Source organism: Oncorhynchus mykiss, chromosome 13 (genome assembly GCF_013265735.2).
Source record: "Oncorhynchus mykiss isolate Arlee chromosome 13, USDA_OmykA_1.1, whole genome shotgun sequence".
Lineage (NCBI taxonomy): Eukaryota > Metazoa > Chordata > Actinopteri > Salmoniformes > Salmonidae > Oncorhynchus > Oncorhynchus mykiss.
The window spans coordinates 5,536,646-5,555,161 of NC_048577.1; the positions used below are offsets into that span (position 1 = coordinate 5,536,646).

Genomic DNA, 18,516 nt, shown 5'->3' on the forward strand with positions numbered 1-18,516 from the left:
CGTGGGTGTCAGTTGTTGATGTGTGCAGAAGGTCCCTGGTTCGCGCCCGGGTATGGGCGAGGGGACGGTCTAAAATTATACTGTTACATTGGTGCCGTGACCCGGATCACTGGTTGCTGCGGAAAAGGAGGAGGTCAAAAGGGGGGTGAGTGTAATGGATGTGAAACGGCTAGCTTAGTTAGCGGTGCGCGCTAAATAGCGTCTCAATCAGTGACATCACTTGCTCTGAGACCTCGAAGTAGTAGTTCCCCTTGCTCTGCAAGGGCCGCGGCTTTTATGGAGCGATGGGTAACGATGCTTCGTGGGTGTCAGTTGTTGATGTGTGCAGAAGGTCCCTGGTTCGCGCCCGGGTATGGGCGAGGGGACGGTCTAAAATTATACTGTTACATAAGCTTTCTGCCAATATCAGATATGTCTGGCAAATAGATATGATATGTCCTGGCAAATGTTCTTGTTACTTACAACCTCATGCTAATCGCATTAGCCTTCGTTAGCTCAACCGTCCCGCTGATCCTGTAGAGGTTATAGTTTATGCACTTCATGTCAGTTGTCCACGTCTGTGTCCCAATTATCTCTCCTTTCTCCCAAAGTGTGCACTTGTTCACTTCCCTTCACTGATTTGAAAGGAAACAACTGATATATTGAAACTCCTATCTAGCCCATGCCTACTCCACCAATTCAATGCTTTTAAACTTGTGGGGAGTAGTGAACGAGCGCACACTTCAGGAAGAAGGAGAGATGATTGGGAAGCACCCCGTATGTGATAGTCTTTCTATCTGGCCTCTGTCTCCCTTGTAGCGCGCAACAGAGGACCACTGCTATTAACAACAAGAAGAGAGTGATGCCAAACCAGGTACCACAAAAAACTACCCTCCTCCTCTCTCCTTTACTTCTCTCTCTCTCTCACCCCCCTATCCTGAACTAATGGTCTGTCCCGCTGTGTGTAGGTGATCCGGAGGGGCTGGCTCACTATCAACATAAGCATTATGAAGGGGGGGTCCAAAGACTACTGGTTCGTCCTGACTGCAGAGTCACTGTCCTGGTACAAGGATGAGGAGGTAAGGAAGGGGGAGTGTGTGTGTGTGGGGGTGCGTGCGTGGGTGGGGGGGGTTATATGGAAGACCGATGCACTTGTTTCTTAAACATTTGAACCAGAGACCAATGCATATTGGTGAATCATTACCTCCCTACAAGCCTGGTATCAAGCAAGCTTAATACAATGGCTAGTGGCTTGACCGGATCCAACGCTCAACCAGATACCATTGTTGTCTTAGACATTCAGGATATTCAGATGATGTCACCTAGACAGTTAGCTAACTCACTAGATAGCTACTGAATCAGATGATGTCACCGAGACAGTTAGCTAACTCACTAGTTAGCTACTGAATCAGATGATGTCACCGAGACAGTTAGCTAACTAACTAGATAGCTACTGAATCAGATGATGTCACCTAGACAGTTAGCTAACTCACTAGATAGCTACTGAATCAGATGATGTCACCTAGACAGTTAGCTAACTAACTAGATAGCTACTGAATCAGATGATGTCACCGAGACAGTTAGCGAACTCACTAGATAGCTACTGAATCAGATGATGTCACCAAGACAGTTAGCTAACTCACTAGATAGCTACTGAATCAGATGATGTCACCTAGACAGTTAGCGAACTCACTAGATAGCTACTGAATCAGATGATGTCACCGAGACAGTTAGCTAACTCACTAGATAGCTACTGAATCAGATGATGTCACCGAGACAGTTAGCGAACTCACTAGATAGCTACTGAATCAGATGATGTCACCGAGACAGTTAGCGAACTCACTAGATAGCTACTGAATCAGATGATGTCACCGAGACAGTTAGCTAACTCACTAGATAGCTACTGAATCAGATGATGTCACCTAGACAGTTAGCTAACTCACTAGATAGCTACTGAATCAGATGATGTCACCGAGACAGTTAGCGAACTCACTAGATAGCTACTGAATCAGATGATTTATGTGTTTGTGTGTTGTGTCTGTGTATCCAGGAGAAAGAGAAGAAGCACATGCTGTGTCTATTTTTTAAACTTCATTTAACTAGGCAAGTCAGTTAAGAACAAATTCTTATTTTCAATGACGGCCTAGGAACAGTGGGTTAACTGCCTGTTCAGGGGCAGAATGACAGATTTGTACCTTGTCAGCTCGGGGATTTGAACTTGCGGCCTTCCGGTTACTTGTCCAACGCTCTAACCACTAGGCTACCCTGCCGCCCCGTGTATAACTGTGTGTGTGTGTGTGTGTTGTGTGTGTCTAACTGTGTGTGTCTCCAGGAGAAAGAGAATGAGTACATGCTGGCTGTGTGTGTGTGTGTGTGTGTGTGTGTGTGTGTGTGTGTGTGTGTGTGTGTGTGTGTGTGTGTGTGTGTGTGTGTGTGTGTGTGTGTCTAACTGTGTGTGTGTGTGTGTGTGTGTGTGTGTGTGTGTGTGTGTTTATAACTGTGTGTGTGTAACTGTGTGTGTGTGTGTGTCTAACTGTGTGCGTGTGTGTGTGTGTGTGTGTGTGTATGTATGTGTGTGTGTGTGTGTATAACTGTGTGTGTCTCCAGGAGAAAGAGAAGAAGTACATGCTGCCTCTAGATAATCTGAAGCTGAGAGACGTGGAGAAAGGTTTCATGTCCACAAAACACACATTCGCCATCTTCAACACCGAGTCCAGGTGTGTATCTGTAAACAGTGTCTGTAATGTTTAGAAATACTGAGTGTGTGTACTTTGTCAATAACTAAGTGTGTGTGTGTGCGTGCGTGCGTGCGTGCGCGCGTGTGTGTGTGTGCGCGTTCCAGGAACGTGTATAAGGACCTACGTCAGATAGAGCTGGCCTGTGACACACAGGAGGATGTAGACAGCTGGAAGGCTTCGTTCCTCAGAGCTGGAGTTTACCCTGAGAAAGACCAGGTAAAACACACACAGTTTTGTATTGCTGTACTTTTGAGGACCAAAGAATTGATTCCCATCCAAAATCCTATTTTCTCAAATCCCTAACCCAAAATCTAACCCTAACCTTAACCCTTAACCTAATCATAACCCTAAACTTACCCCTAAACCTAATCATAACCCTAAACTTACCCCTAAACCTAATCATAACCCTAACCTTAACCCTAAACCTAATCATAACTCTAAACTTAACCCTAAACCTAAACCCCAACCTTAACTCTAACCCTGAGCCTAAAATAGCCTTTTTCCTTGTGGGGATCGGCAAAATGTCCCCACAAGGATAGTAAAACACACACACACACACACACACACACACACACACACACACACACACACACAGGATACAAGTCTCTTTCTCACTCCAAACGAAAAACATGATTTATTTTGAAAAATAAAAACATCTTATTAGTAGCTAAAACATCTTATTAGTAGCTAAAACATCTTATTAGTAGCTAAAACATCTTATTAGTAGCTAAAACATCTTATTAGTAGCTAAAACATCTTATATTATTTTATTAGTAGCTAAATGTTCAAAGTCGCCATCAGACTCTTAAAATTAGCTATTGCTCTTTAGCTCTTCATTTCTGACAGTAACACACACCACACACACCACACACCACACACACCACACACACACACCACACACACCACACCACACACACACCACACACCACACACACCACACACCACACACCACACACACACCACACACACACCACACACACACACACACACACACACACACACACACACACACACACACACACACACACACACACACCACACACACACACACACACACACCACACACACACCACAAACACACACACACACACCACACACACACACCACACGCACACACACACACACACCACACACACACACCACACACAGTAACACACACACACACACACACACACACACACCACACACAGTAACACACACACACACACACACACACACACACACAGTAGATGGGGATCCACGTATTCCTGGAAATCCTGATGGAGCATGAAGCCGCAAGCATTTCAATGTGAAGCGCTCCATATTGCTGGGTGGGGCTGAATGCCTCCATATTGCTGGGGGGGGGGGCTGAATGCCTCCATATTGCTGGGGGGGGGGGGGGCTGAATGCCTCCATATTGCTGGGGGGGGGGGCTGAATACCTCCATATCGCTGGGGGGGGGCTGAATGCCTCCATATTGCTGGGGGGGGGCTGAATGCCTCCATATTGCTGGGTGGGGCTGAATGCATCCATAGTGCTGGGTGGGGCTGAATGCCACCAAAATAATCGCTAAGGATCACGGAGAAAGTGGCCGTAACTAGCAAAGGATCATGGTCGATGTAGTTGTTATCATGCTGCCTGAGAGGGTCCTCGTAGCCGGCCGGCCGGCCCGTGGTTGGTCTGTTTCAGCACATGGTCCTGTGTGACAACAAATGTAGTCAGAATGGACCAGTATTTAATTACATATCTAGTAGTCAGAATGGATCAGTATTTAATTACAGATCTAGTAGTCAGAATGAACCAGTATTTAATTACAGATCTAGTAGTCAGAATGGATCAGTATTTAATTACAGATCTAGTAGTCAGAATGGACCAGTATTTAATTACAGATCTAGTAGTCAGAATGGATCAGTATTTAATTACAGATCTAGTAGTCAGAATGGATCAGTATTTAATTACAGATCTAGTAGTCAGAATGGATCAGTATTTAATTACAGATCTAGTAGTCAGAATGGATAACACACACACACACACATATCTAGTATCTAGTAGTCAGAATGGATCAGTATTTAATTACAGATCTAGTAGTCAGAATGGATCAGTATTTAATTACAGATCTAGTAGTCAGAATGGACCAGTATTTAATTACATATCTAGTAGTCAGAATGGATCAGTATTTAATTACAGATCTAGTAGTCAGAATGGTTCAGTATTTAATTACAGATCTAGTAGTCAGAATGGACCAGTATTTAATTACAGATCTAGTAGTCAGAATGGACCAGTATTTAATTACAGATCTAGTAGTCAGAATGGACCAGTATTTAATTAGAGATCTTGATATCTTCATTTACATGTATAGAGAACTTTAAAATAATTCACAATGGGGTTCGAAACTTGATCATAATAAACACATTTTCGATGCCCAAAACATTTGTCTGTAAAATAATTGGTTTGTCCATTCTGGCGACTGTAATTCACATAGGCTTTCTAGAGCAGACCAGGACGTTTGTGGCTGCTAGGTTGCTACACAGTACCCGACCAGCAGAGATCGTAACGTCACACTCCAGGCCTTACACTGGGTAACACACGGACGTACACGCACACACACGGATGGATAAATATACACGCAATCATGTACACATACAGGTACACTCTCCTCCTCTCCTCCCTTCCCCCAGGTTGACAGTGAAGCACAGGACCAGAAGAATCCTTCTCAATGTGTCTCATGCATCCCCCCCCTCACTCTCTCTCCACCCTCACCCCCCCTCGCTCCCCCCTCCCTCCCTCCCTCTCTCTCTCCCTCCCCCAGGTTGACAGTGAGGACACAGGACCAGCAGAATCCTTCTCTATGGATCCCCAGCTGGAGAGGCAGGTTGAGACCATAAGGAATCTAGTAGATTCCTACATCGGCATCGTCAACAAGTCCATCAGGGATCTAATGCCCAAGACCATCATGCACCTCATGATCAACAGCGTGAGTGGACACCTCACTCACTCACTCACTCACTCACTCACTCACTCACTCACTCACTCACTCACTCACTCACTCACTCACTCACTCACTCACTCACTCACTCAAACACACACATACATACATATACATATATACTGGAGCACATCAGAGCACACATGCAAACACGCACACATACATCAGAGCACCTAAACACACACACACACACACACACACACACACACACACACACACACACACACACACACACACACACACACAATCAGAGCACCTAAACACACACCAATCTATGAAAGGTATTTATAAAGCCCTTTTTACATCAGCAGATGATGTCACAAAGTGCTGTACAGAAACCCAGCCTAAAACCCCAAACAGCAGGATAATTATACCAGATATACCAGGAGAATTATACCAGATATAACAGGAGAATTATGCCAGATATAACAGGAGAATTATACCAGATATAACAGGAGAATTATACCAGATATAACAGGAGAATTATACCAGATATAACAGGAGAATTATACCAGATATAACAGGAGAATTATACCAGATATACCAGACTGACCCTACTCCCCCCGCCACATAGACTATTGCAGCATAGATACTGGAGTCTGATACAGGGGGGGTCGTCGAGGGACACTGTGGCCCTGTCCGACTATACCCCCGGACATGGCCAACCAGGCAGGATATAACCCCACCCACTTTGCCAAGGCACAGCCCCGACACCACCAGAGGGATATCAATAAACCACCAACTTACTACCCTGAGACAAGGTGGTGTCTCGCCCACAAAGATCTCCTCCACCGCACGAGCCCGAGGGGGCGCAGAACCAGACAGGAAGATCACATCAGTGATTCAACCCACTCAGGTTGAGTATAGCCTTGCATGGTGTGATTCACCCCTTCTAGGGATATCTTGGGAGAGTACTAGCAAGCCAGTGACTCATCCCCTTTGGCAGAGAATCCTAGTAGAGAGACTAAGGAGCTGGCTAGGCAGAAACAGCAAGGGTGATTCGTCACTCCAGTGCCTTGTCATTCACCCTCGCACCCCTGGGCCAGACTACACTCAATCGTTGGACCTACTGAAAATAAAGATTTAGAGGTTGAGACTGAGTCTGCGACTGTCACATGGCTCCGCAGACCATTCCATAAAGATGTACCTCTATTTGAAAAAACCCTGCCTCTAGCTGTTTGCTTACAAATTCTAGGGACAGTAAGTGATTGCATCTAGTGATTGTAGCGTACGTGTAGGTGTGTACGACAGGACCAAATCAGAGAGATAGGTAGGAGCAAGTCCATGTAATGCTTTGTAGGTTAGCAGTAAAACCTTGAAATCAGCCATTAACAGGAAGCCAATGTAGAGAGGCTAGCACTGGAGTAATACGATCACATGTTTTGGTCCTAGTCAGGATTCTAGCAGCCGTATTTAGCACTAGCTGAAGTTTATTTATCCGAGGAGAGAGAGAGTCGAGCATTGCAGCAGTCTAATCTTGAAGTGACAAAATCATGGATGAGCTTTTTCTGCATCATGTTTTGAAAAGACATGTTACAAAGATAGAAAAAAAACTGTGCTTGAATAATTTTTGATCTGTTCTGTCAAAAGAGAGATCAGGGTCCAGAGTAACGCCGAGGTCCTTCACAGTTTTATTTGAGACGACTGTAACAACCCTGGAGATTCAGAGTCGGATCAAACAGCATATCTCTTTGTTTCTTGGGACCTGAGAACTGAGTTCAAAGGTAAAACGTTTGCCTCCATCCACTTCCTTATTTCTGAAACACAGGTTTCCTGGGTAGGCAATCTGGGTGCAGTCTCAGCATTATGATGTGGTCTAAAACCAGACTGGAGCATTTCTTATACATTAATACATGATCTGCCTTCAGGAAGGCAGTGAGTTGCTGAGCAACAGCTTTAAAATACATTTTGGGGGAGATTCGATATAAGTTGATTTGTAAAGGCTTTATTGGCTTTATTGCTTCCAATTTTAGTGGGTTTGGTACAAATGTAACTGGTGTGAAATGGCTGGTTCGAGCCCGGGACCCACGAAGCATCGTTACCCAAGCCGCGGCCCTTGCAGAGCAAGGGGAACCACTACTTCAAGGTCTCAGAGAAAGTGACGTCACCGATTGAAACGCTATTAGCGCGCACCACCGCTACCTAGCTAGCCATTTCACACCGGTTACACACATCCGGAGGATAGGGAGACGTTTAATATGTTCAACATAGGAGGGCCAAACACAGGAAGTAGCTCTTTCAGTAGTTTAGTTGTAATAGGGTCCAGTAGGCAGCTGGAAGGTTTATAGAGTCCATGACTATTTGTGTGAATGTGTGGAGAGATACAGGATAAAAAAAACGAGTGTCTCCATTAATTCGAGGTCATCTTGGCAGTTCTGTGCAGACTCAGGACGACTGAAATATTCAAAGAGGAGTTTGCTTTCTAATGATCATAATATTTTTGTCTAAGAAGTTCCTGAATTCGTCACTGCTGAAGTGAAGGCCATCCTCACTTAGGGAATGCTGCTTTTTAGTTCAGTATCAATATAAATGTTGAATCGTTTTGGCTGGAAAAGTAGTCTGATCGAGCAACAGTGATGGCTTTTCGATACTGCATGGTACTGTCTTTCCAAGCTAGTCGGAAGCCTTCCAATTTTCATTCTAATTTTCTGGAAGCTTGCTTCAGGTCTCAGGTATTTTTTATATACCTGGGAGCTAGTTTCATGTGACAAACGTTTTTTAGTTTTTAGCAGTGCGATTGCATATAGGGTATTACGCAAGGTTAAGTTCAGATCCTCGGTTAGGTGGTCAACTGATTTTTGCACTCCGACGTCTTTGAGTAGGTGGAGGGATTTTGAAAGGGCATCTAGGACTCTTTTGGGTTGTCCAAGGCTTTTGATATTCCTTGCAAATTTTTATTTTTTTTTGCGATTACAAACGTAATAATATGGTGGTCCGATAGTCCAGGACTACGAGGAAAAACATGTAGATCTGCAAAAACTAGATCCAGGATATGATTGGTCGCTTGATTGGACGTAGGTCCCGAGACATGTTGGACAAAGCCCACTGAGTCAACAATGGATCCGAAAGCCTTTAGGAGTGGATCTGTGGACTTCTCCATGTCAATATTGAAGTCACAATTGTTTTTGAATATTATCTGCCAGGACGACAAGGACCGATAGGAATTCAGGGAACTCAGAGAGGAACGCTGTAAACGGCCCAGGAGGCCTGTAAACAGCAGCTATATCCTACTGTGATTGAGTAGGATGCATAGATTTCATGACTAGAAGATCAGAAACGGTCACTAGTGTTGCACCCTATCTCATTGTGGAGCTAGAGGAGCTAGAGCCCTGTCTATGTTGATAGATAAGATGAGGGCACCCCACCAGCTAGGATAGAATCCATCACTCCTCAGCAGGACAGGCTTCATCCTGTTTGTGGGTGAGTCCCAGAAAGAGGGCCAGTTAACTACAAATTCTTTCTTTTGGGAGGGGCAGAAAACAGTTTTCAACCAGCGATTGAGTTGTGAGACTCTGCTGTAGAGCTCATCCCTCCCACTAAGTGGGAGGGGGCCAGAGACAATTACTCGATGCCGACACATCTTTCTAGCTAATTTACAGCTGAAGATATGTTGCACTTGGTGACCTCTGACTCTTTCATCCTAACATTGTTGGTGTCGACGTGGATAACAATCTCTATAGTCTCTACACTCGCCAGTTTTAGCCTTAGCCAGCACCATCTTCAGATTAGCCTTAACGTTGGTAGCCCTGCCCCCCGGTAAACAGTGTATGATCGCTGGATGATTCGTTTTAAGTCTAATACTGCGGGTAATGGAGTAACGGGTGGAGGAGAGACCTGGGAAGGCTCGGCATCTCAGACCCCGTAACGGGTGGAGGAGAGACCTGGGAAGGCTCGGCGTCTCAAACCCCGTAACGGGTGGAGGAGAGACCTGGGAAGGCTCGGCGTCTCAGACCCCGTAACGGGTGGAGGAGAGACCTGGGAAGGCTCGGCGTCTCAGACCCCGTAACGGGTGGAGGAGAGACCTGGGAAGGCTCGGCGTCTCAGACCCCGTAACGGGTGGAGGAGAGACCTGGGAAGGCTCGGCGTCTCAGACCCCGTAACGGGTGGAGGAGAGACCTGGGAAGGCTCGGTGTCTCAGACCCCGTAACGGGTGGAGGAGAGACCTGGGAAGGCTCGGCATCTCAGACCCCGTAACGGGTGGAGGAGAGACCTGGGAAGGCTCGGCGTCTCAGACCCCGTAACGGGTGGAGGAGAGACCTGGGAAGGCTCGGCGTCTCAGACCCTGTAACGGGTGGAGGAGAGACCTGGGAAGGCTCGGCGTCTCAGACCCCGTAACGGGTGGAGGAGAGACCTGGGAAGGCTCGGTGTCTCAGACCCCGTAACGGGTGGAGGAGAGACCTGGGAAGGCTCGGTGTCTCAGACCCCGTAACGGGTGGAGGAGAGACCTGGGAAGGCTCGGCGTCTCAGACCCCGTAACGGGTGGAGGAGAGACCTGGGAAGGCTCGGCGTCTCAGACCCCGTAACGGGTGGAGGAGAGACCTGGGAAGGCTCGGCGTCTCAGACCCCGTAACGGGTGGAGGAGAGACCTGGGAAGGCTCGGCGTCTCAGACCCCGTAACGGGTGGAGGAGAGACCTGGGAAGGCTCGGTGTCTCAGACCCCGTAACGGGTGGAGGAGAGACCTGGGAAGGCTCGGCATCTCAGACCCCGTAACGGGTGGAGGAGAGACCTGGGAAGGCTCGGCGTCTCAGACCCCGTAACGGGTGGAGGAGAGACCTGGGAAGGCTCGGTGTCTCAGACCCCGTAACGGATGGAGGAGAGACCTGGGAAGGCTCGGCGTCTCAGACCCCGTAACGGGTGGAGGAGAGACCTGGGAAGGCTCGGCGTCTCAGACGCTGTTTCATCCTTTCCTACACTTAAATTGACCTTGCAGCAAGGCTATCCTCACCATAAGGCGATCGTTCTCCTGTATATTATCAGTACAACGTCTGCAATGACAAGGCATAATGTTACTCAGCTTCTTCGGCTGGTGGAGGTCCTGCAGATCCATGCCCAGATAAAGCGCCCGGGGTGAAAAAGTTTAATGAAAAAGTTGAGTGTGGACGTTATTAAAAGCGCAAAAAAAAAAAGTTTGGCAGTTAGCCAAGTAGCAACAAACAGCACGTCAGCATGGAGATAACGTGGAAGTGTGAACCACACGTACACACCAGACTATGTGAACCACACACGTACACACCAGACGATGTGAACCACACGTACACACCAGACTATGTGAACCACACGTACACACCAGACTATGTGAACCACACGTACACACCAGACGATGTGAACCACACGTACACACCAGACGATGTGAACCACACGTACACACCAGACTATGTGAACCACACGTACACACCAGACGATGTGAACCACACGTACACACCAGACTATGTGAACCACACGTACACACCAGACTATGTGAACCACACGAACACACCAGACGATGTGAACCACACGTACACACCAGACTATGTGAACCACACGTACACACCAGACCATGTGAACCACACGTACACACCAGACGATGTGAACCACACGTACACACCAGACGATGTGAACCACACGTACACACCAGACTATGTGAACCACGTGTACACACCAGATGATGTGAACCACACGTACACACCAGACTATGTGAACCACACGTACACACCAGACGATGTGAACCACACGTACACACCAGACTATGTGAACCACACGTACACACCAGACTATGTGAACCACACGAACACACCAGACGATGTGAACCACACGTACACACCAGACTATGTGAACCACACGTACACACCAGACTATGTGAACCACACGTACACACCAGACTATGTGAACCACACGTACACACCAGACGATGTGAACCACACGTACACACCAGACTATGTGAACCACACACGTACACACCAGACGATGTGAACCACACGTACACACCAGACGATGTGAACCACATGAACACACCAGACTATGTGAACCACACGTACACACCAGACGATGTGAACCACACGTACACACCAGACGATGTGAACCACACACGTACACACCAGACGATGTGAACCACACGTACACACAAGACTATGTGAACCACACGTACACACCAGACGATGTGAACCACACGTACACACCAGACTATGTGAACCACACGTACACACCAGACAATGTGAACCACACGTACACACCAGACTATGTGAACCACACGTACACACCAGACGATGTGAACCACACGTACACACCAGACTATGTGAACCACACGTACACACCAGACTATGTGAACCACACGTACACACCAGACAATGTGAACCACACGTACACACCAGACTATGTGAACCACACGAACACACCAGACGATGTGAACCACACGTACACACCAGACTATGTGAACCACACGTACACACCAGACAATGTGAACCACACGTACACACCAGACTATGTGAACCACACGTACACACCAGACGATGTGAACCACACGTACACACCAGACTATGTGAACCACACGTACACACCAGACTATGTGAACCACACGTACACACCAGACTATGTGAACCACACGTACACACCAGACTATGTGAACCACACGTACACACCAGACGATGTGAACCACACGTACACACCAGACTATGTGAACCACACGTACACACCAGACTATGTGAACACATTTGTCAACAAGTCTGAGACCTCATGTCTTATCTTCTCCTTATTTCTTGTTCTCTCTGCCCCTCTTCTCTCCTCCCTTCAATCTCTCTCTCTCTCTCTCTCTCTCTCTCTCACTACCCTCGTTCCCCCTCTTCTCTCCTCCCTTCTCTCTCTCTCTCACTACCCTCGTTCCCCCTCTTCTCTCCTCCCTTCTCTCTCTCTCTCACTACCCTCGTTCCCCCTCTTCCTCCTCTCTCCCTCCCCCATCCCCCTCTCCTTCTCTAGGCTAAAGACTTCATCCATTCTGAGTTGTTGGCCTACCTGTATTCCTGTGGGGACCAGGGCAGTCTGATGGAGGAGTCAACTGACCAGGCTCAGAGGAGAGATGAGATGTTGAGGATGTACCATGCTCTGAAAGAAGCCCTGCTGATCATAGGAGACATCAGTACAACCACAGTGTCAGCTCCTGTACCTCCACCTGTAGACGACACCTGGAGGACCAAGGAACCCAGGTAACAGAGAGAGATGCACATGTACACACACACATGTACACACACACACGTACACACACACACATGTACACACACACACATGTACACACACACACGTACACACACACACATGTACACACACACACATGTACACACACACATGTACACACACACACACACACACACACAGGCATGTACACACACGCATGTACACACACACCTGTACACACACACATGTACACACACACATGTACACACACACATGTACACACATGTACACACACACACATCTGTACACACACACACACATGTACACACACACACACATGTACACACACGCATGTACACACACACACACACAGGCATGTACACACACGCATGTACACACACCTGTACACACACACATGTACACACACACACACGCATGTACACACACACATGTACACACACACCTGTACACACACACATGTACACACACACACACGCATGTACACACACACATGTACACACACACACACACGCATGTACACACACACACGTACACACACACATGTACACACACACCTGTACACACATGTACACACACACATGTACACACACACACACACATGTACACACACACACATGTACACACATGTACACACATGTACACACACACACACATGTACACACCTGTACACACACGCATGTACACACACATGTACACACACACACACATGTACACACACACATGTACACACACATGTACAGATGCAGTTCGCATGTTCAAACACACACTAGGCTCTCACATGTAGGTTAATGTACACTTGGATGTGAAACTGAATATATTTCCCCTTTTTCTTCCTCTCTCTCCCCCTCTCTATCTCTCTCTCTCTCTGTGTCCCCCCTCTTTCTCCCCCCTCCTATCTATCCCCCCCTCTTTATCGCTCTCCATCTCGCCCATCTCTATCTCTCTCCCCTCCCTCCTCTTCCCTCCCCCAGCCCCCCTCCTCAGGCCAGACCAGCCCCGGCCGCTGTCCCCCCTCCTAGTCGCCCCCCGGCAGCAAGAGGCCCCACCGCCGCCCCTCCTCCCTCCAGTCCCCAAAACCCAGCTTTTGGGGCGCCCCTCATCCCCTCTCGGCCCGGACCCCCACCAGTCAACACCTACAGTGCAGCGGACCCTGTCGTCAATGTCCCCCTGATCCCATCTCGCCCAGCCAGGGTACCCCCAGCCCTACCCCCCGGCATACCCAGGTAAGAGCTCTGCTCCTGGGCAGGCGAGTGTGCACAACCCCACTTACCTCTGGAGGAATGGAGGCTGGAACTGCTAGAACGGTCTATTCTGTCACAATAGGTCACTTTTATTAGTAATGATGTTACATTCAGAGGGGTGGTTGTGGTGGTGGTAGTGGTTGTAGTAGTGGTTGTGGTGGTGGTAGTGGTTGTAGTAGTGGTTGTGGTGGTGGTTGTGGTGGTGGTAGTGGTTGTAGTAGTGGTTGTAGTAGTGGTTGTGGTAGTGGTTGTAGTAGTGGTTGTGGTGGTGGTAGTAGTAGTTGTAGTAGTGGTTGTGGTGGTGGTAGTGGTTGTGGTAGTGGTTGTAGTAGTGGTTGTAGTAGTGATGGTTGTAGTAGTGGTTGTGGTAGTGATGGTTGTAGGGGTTGTGGTAGTAGTGGTTGTGGTGGTGGTAGTAGTGGTTGTGGTGGTGGTTGTAGTAGTGGTTGTGGTGGTGGTAGTAGTGGTTGTAGTAGTGGTTGTGGTAGTGGTTGTAGTAGTGGTTGTAGTAGTGGTTGTAGTAGTGGTTGTAGTAGTGGTTGTAGTAGTGGTTGTGGTATTGGTTGTAGTAGTGGTTGTAGTAGTGGTTGTGGTGGTGGTAGTAGTGGTTGTAGTAGTGGTTGTGGTAGTGGTTGTAGTAGTGGTTGTAGTAGTGGTTGTAGTAGTGGTTGTGGTATTGGTTGTAGTAGTGGTTGTAGTAGTGGTTGTAGTAGTGGTTGTGGTATTGGTTGTAGTAGTGGTTGTAGTAGTGGTTGTAGTAGTGGTTGTGGTAGTGGTTGTAGTAGTGGTTGTAGTAGTGGTTGTGGTGGTGGTAGTGGTTGTGGTTTAGACGTTGTGGTGGGGGGTTTGGTGGTAGTGGTTGTGGTGGGGAATTGGGATAGTGGTAGTGGTTGTGGTTGTAGTAGCGTTTGTGGTGATAGTGGTAGTGGTTGTGGTAGTGATGGTTGTGGTTGTAGTAGTGGTGGTTGTGGTGGTAGTAGTGGTGGTTGTGGTTGTAGTAGCGTTTGTGGTGATAGTGGTTGTGGTGGTAGTAGTGGTGGTAGTGGTTGTGGTAGTGGTGGTTGTGGTGGTAGTAGTGGTGGTAGTGGTTGTGGTAGTGGTGGTTGTAGTAGTGGTTGTGATAGTGGTGGTAGTGGTTGTGGTAGTGATGGTTGTAGGGGTTGTGGTAGTAGTGGTTGAAGGGGTTGTGGTGGTAGTGAGGATAATGGTTGTGGTGATAGTGATGGTAGTTGTGGTAGTGATGGTTGTGGTAGTGATGGTAGTGGTTGTGGTGATAGTGGTTGTGGTGGAAGGGGTGTTAGTGGTTGTGGTGGTAGTGATGGTAGTTGTGGTAGTGGTAGTGATGGTTGTGGTAGTGATGGTAGTGGTTGTGGTGGGGGGTTTGGTGGTTGTGGTGGTAGTGATGGTTGTGGTAGTGATGGTGGTAGTGGTTGTGATGGTGGTAGTGGTAGTGGTTGTGGTGATAGTGATGATAGTGGTGGTAGTGGTTGTGGTAGTGATGTTGGTGATGATAGTGGTGGTAGTGATGGTTGTGGTAGTGATGGTGGTAGTGGTTGTGATGGTGGTAGTGGTAGTGGTGGTAGTGATGATAGTGGTGGTAGTGGTTGTGGTAGTGATGTTGGTGATGATAGTGGTGGTAGTGATGGTTGTGGTAGTGATGGTGGTAGTGGTTGTGATGGTGGTAGTGGTAGTGGTTGTGGTGGTAGTGATGATAGTGGTGGTAGTGGTTGTGGTAGTGATGTTGGTGATGATAGTGGTGGTAGTGGTTGTGGTGGTAGTGATGATAGTGGTGGTAGTGGTTGTGGTAGTGATGTTGGTGATGATAGTGGTGGTAGTGGTTGTGGTGGTAGTGATGATAGTGCTTGTAGTGGTTGTGTTAGTGATGTTGGTGATGATAGTGGTGGTAGTGATGATAGTGGTGGTAGTGGTTATGGTAGTGATGTTGGTGATGATAGTGGTGGTAGTGGTTGTGGTAGTGATGTTGGTGATGATAGTGGTGGTAGTGGTTGTGGTGGTAGTGATGATAGTGCTTGTAGTGGTTGTGTTAGTGATGTTGGTGATGATAGTGGTGGTAGTGGTTGTGGTAGTGATGTTGGTGATGATAGTGGTGGTAGTGGTTGTGGTGGTAGTGGTGGTAGTGGTTGTGGTGGTAGTGGTTATGGTAGTGATGTTGGTGATGATAGTGGTGGTAGTGGTTGTGGTAGTGATGTTGGTGATGATAGTGGTGGTAGTGGTTGTGGTGGTAGTGATGATAGTGCTTGTAGTGGTTGTGTTAGTGATGTTGGTGATGATAGTGGTGGTAGTGGTTGTGGTAGTGATGTTGGTGATGATAGTGGTGGTAGTGGTTGTGGTGGTAGTGATGATAGTGGTGGTAGTGGTTGTGGTAGTGATGTTGGTGATGATAGTGGTGGTAGTGGTTGTGGTGGTAGTGATGATAGTGGTGGTAGTGGTTGTGGTAGTGATATTGGTGATGATAGTGGTGGTAGTGGTTGTGGTAGTGATGTTGGTGATGATAGTGGTGGTAGTGGTTGTGGTGGTAGTGATGATAGTGGTGGTAGTGGTTGTGGTGGTAGTGATGATAGTGGTGGTAGTGGTTGTGGTAGTGATGTTGGTGATGATAGTGGTGGTAGTGGTTGTGGTGGTAGTGATGATAGTGGTGGTAGTGGTTGTGGTAGTGATGGGAATGATACATATGTTTTTCTCTTCTCTCTTCTCTAGTGATGGTTGTGGTGGTAGTGGTTGTGGTGGTAGTGATGGTTGTGGTGGGTATGGTGGTTGTGGTGGTAGTGGTTGTGGTAGTGATGGGAATGATACATATGTTTTTCTCTTCTCTCTTCTCTAGTGATGGTTGTGGTGGTAGTGGTTGTGGTGGTAGTGATGGTTGTGGTGGGTATGGTGGTTGTGGTGGTAGTGGTTGTGGTAGTGGTTGTGGTAGTGATGGTGGTGGGGGGTTTGTTGGTAGTGGTTATGGTAGTTGTGGGGGGTTTTGTGTATCATGGGTTGTGGGAATGATACATATGTTTTTCTCTTCTCTCCTCTCTCCCTCCACCTTCCCTCTTTCTCCCTCCCTGCTTCCCCCATCCCACCTTCCCTCTTTCTCCATCCCCCTCCCTCCCTCCCTCCCCCATCCCACCTTCCCTCTTTCTCCATCCCCCTCCCTCCCTCCCTCCATCCCTCCCTGCTTCCCCCATCCCACCTTCCCTCTTTCTCCATCCCCCTCCCTCTCTCCCTCCCTCCCTCCCTGCTTCCCCCATCCCACCTTCCCTCTTTCTCCATCCCCCTCCCTCCTCTCCCTCCCTCTCTCTCCATCCCCCTCCCTCCCTCCCTCCCTCCTCTCCCTCCATCCCTCCCTTCCTCCCTCTCTCTCCATCCCCCTCCCTCCCTCTCTCTCCATCCCCCTCCCTCCTTCCCTCCTCTCCCTCCATCCCTCCCTTCCTCCCTCTCTCTCCATTCCCCTCCCTCCCTCCTCTCCCTCCCTGCTTCTCTCCATCCCCCTCCCTCCCTCCCTCCCTCCATCCCTCCCTTCCTCCCTCTCTCTCTCTCCCTCCCTGCTTCTCTCCCTCCCTTCCTCCCTCTCTCTCCCTCCTTCTGTCCTCCTCTACAACAGGAGACCCCCAGCGGCCCCAGGCCGGCCCACCATCATACGCCCTTCAGAGCCTTCACTGCTGGACTAGACAGACAGACAGACAGACAGACAGACAGACAGAATGAACAATTACCTCTCCTAATGTCCTTTGACTACAAAAACACACTTTGCGTAATGTTGTTTTATTCCCTAACATGTTTCAAGCCTGTCTTTCATGTCTTCCCTCTTAATATTCATATTGTCATGTTATTGTTCTTTCATGTATTCTCTCTTAATATTCATATTGTCATGGGGTTTTTTTTCTCATTTAATCAACACTATGTACTTTTGATCACGTAGTTTTTTTATAGCTTTGTTACAATGTTTAATACCTTCAACTTTTCAAAGGGATTGAGAGAGAGAGAGAAAAATGAAACCTACATGTTTTTGTTTAACTCTAACTTAACTTTAATGAACTTCAAACCGGTGGATCAGACAGAATTGAAATCAGACAGGTTTAAAATATGTAACAGATGTTTGTGAATACCTAGAATACTTCTTCACATGGAAGCATTATTCCATTTAAAATAACAAATACACTCCATAATTAATAACAAAATACTTAGTTCTTTATACTGTTTTAAATGTTTCTAACCTTCTTACTGGATCATATGTACATGTGTATTTTTAGATCTGATCTTCAATATGCACTTCAATATCTATGCAGGTATATTATAGTCCTTTCTCGCTCGCAGCTTTTTGAAATTCATTTTGATGAAATGCTAATTATGCTATAAAATGAATTGATTTCAATGGAAAATAGTTAGCTTCAACTGCCCTCAGAGTTCACTCAAAGAACAGTG

The 18,516-nt window shown here is 47.5% G+C and overlaps 1 protein-coding gene across 4 annotated transcripts in view; it reads left to right on the forward strand.

Annotated features, from left to right (window-relative positions):
* LOC110519517 (dynamin-2) overlaps window positions 1-18,272 on the forward strand; it is a 70,748-nt gene extending 52,476 nt beyond the window's left edge. For all 4 annotated transcript variants that reach the window (XM_036939953.1, XM_036939952.1, XM_036939950.1 and 1 more), the window contains 8 exons: window positions 799-853; window positions 948-1,058; window positions 2,587-2,696; window positions 2,822-2,933; window positions 5,506-5,670; window positions 12,632-12,858; window positions 13,819-14,070; window positions 17,696-18,272. In XM_036939953.1, coding sequence (XP_036795848.1) covers window positions 799-853; window positions 948-1,058; window positions 2,587-2,696; window positions 2,822-2,933; window positions 5,506-5,670; window positions 12,632-12,858; window positions 13,819-14,070; window positions 17,696-17,762 — 1,099 coding nt within the window. In that variant the 3' untranslated portion in view covers window positions 17,763-18,272. The remainder of the gene's footprint in view (window positions 1-798; window positions 854-947; window positions 1,059-2,586; window positions 2,697-2,821; window positions 2,934-5,505; window positions 5,671-12,631; window positions 12,859-13,818; window positions 14,071-17,695) is intronic.
* Window positions 18,273-18,516: the final 244 nt, after the last annotated feature.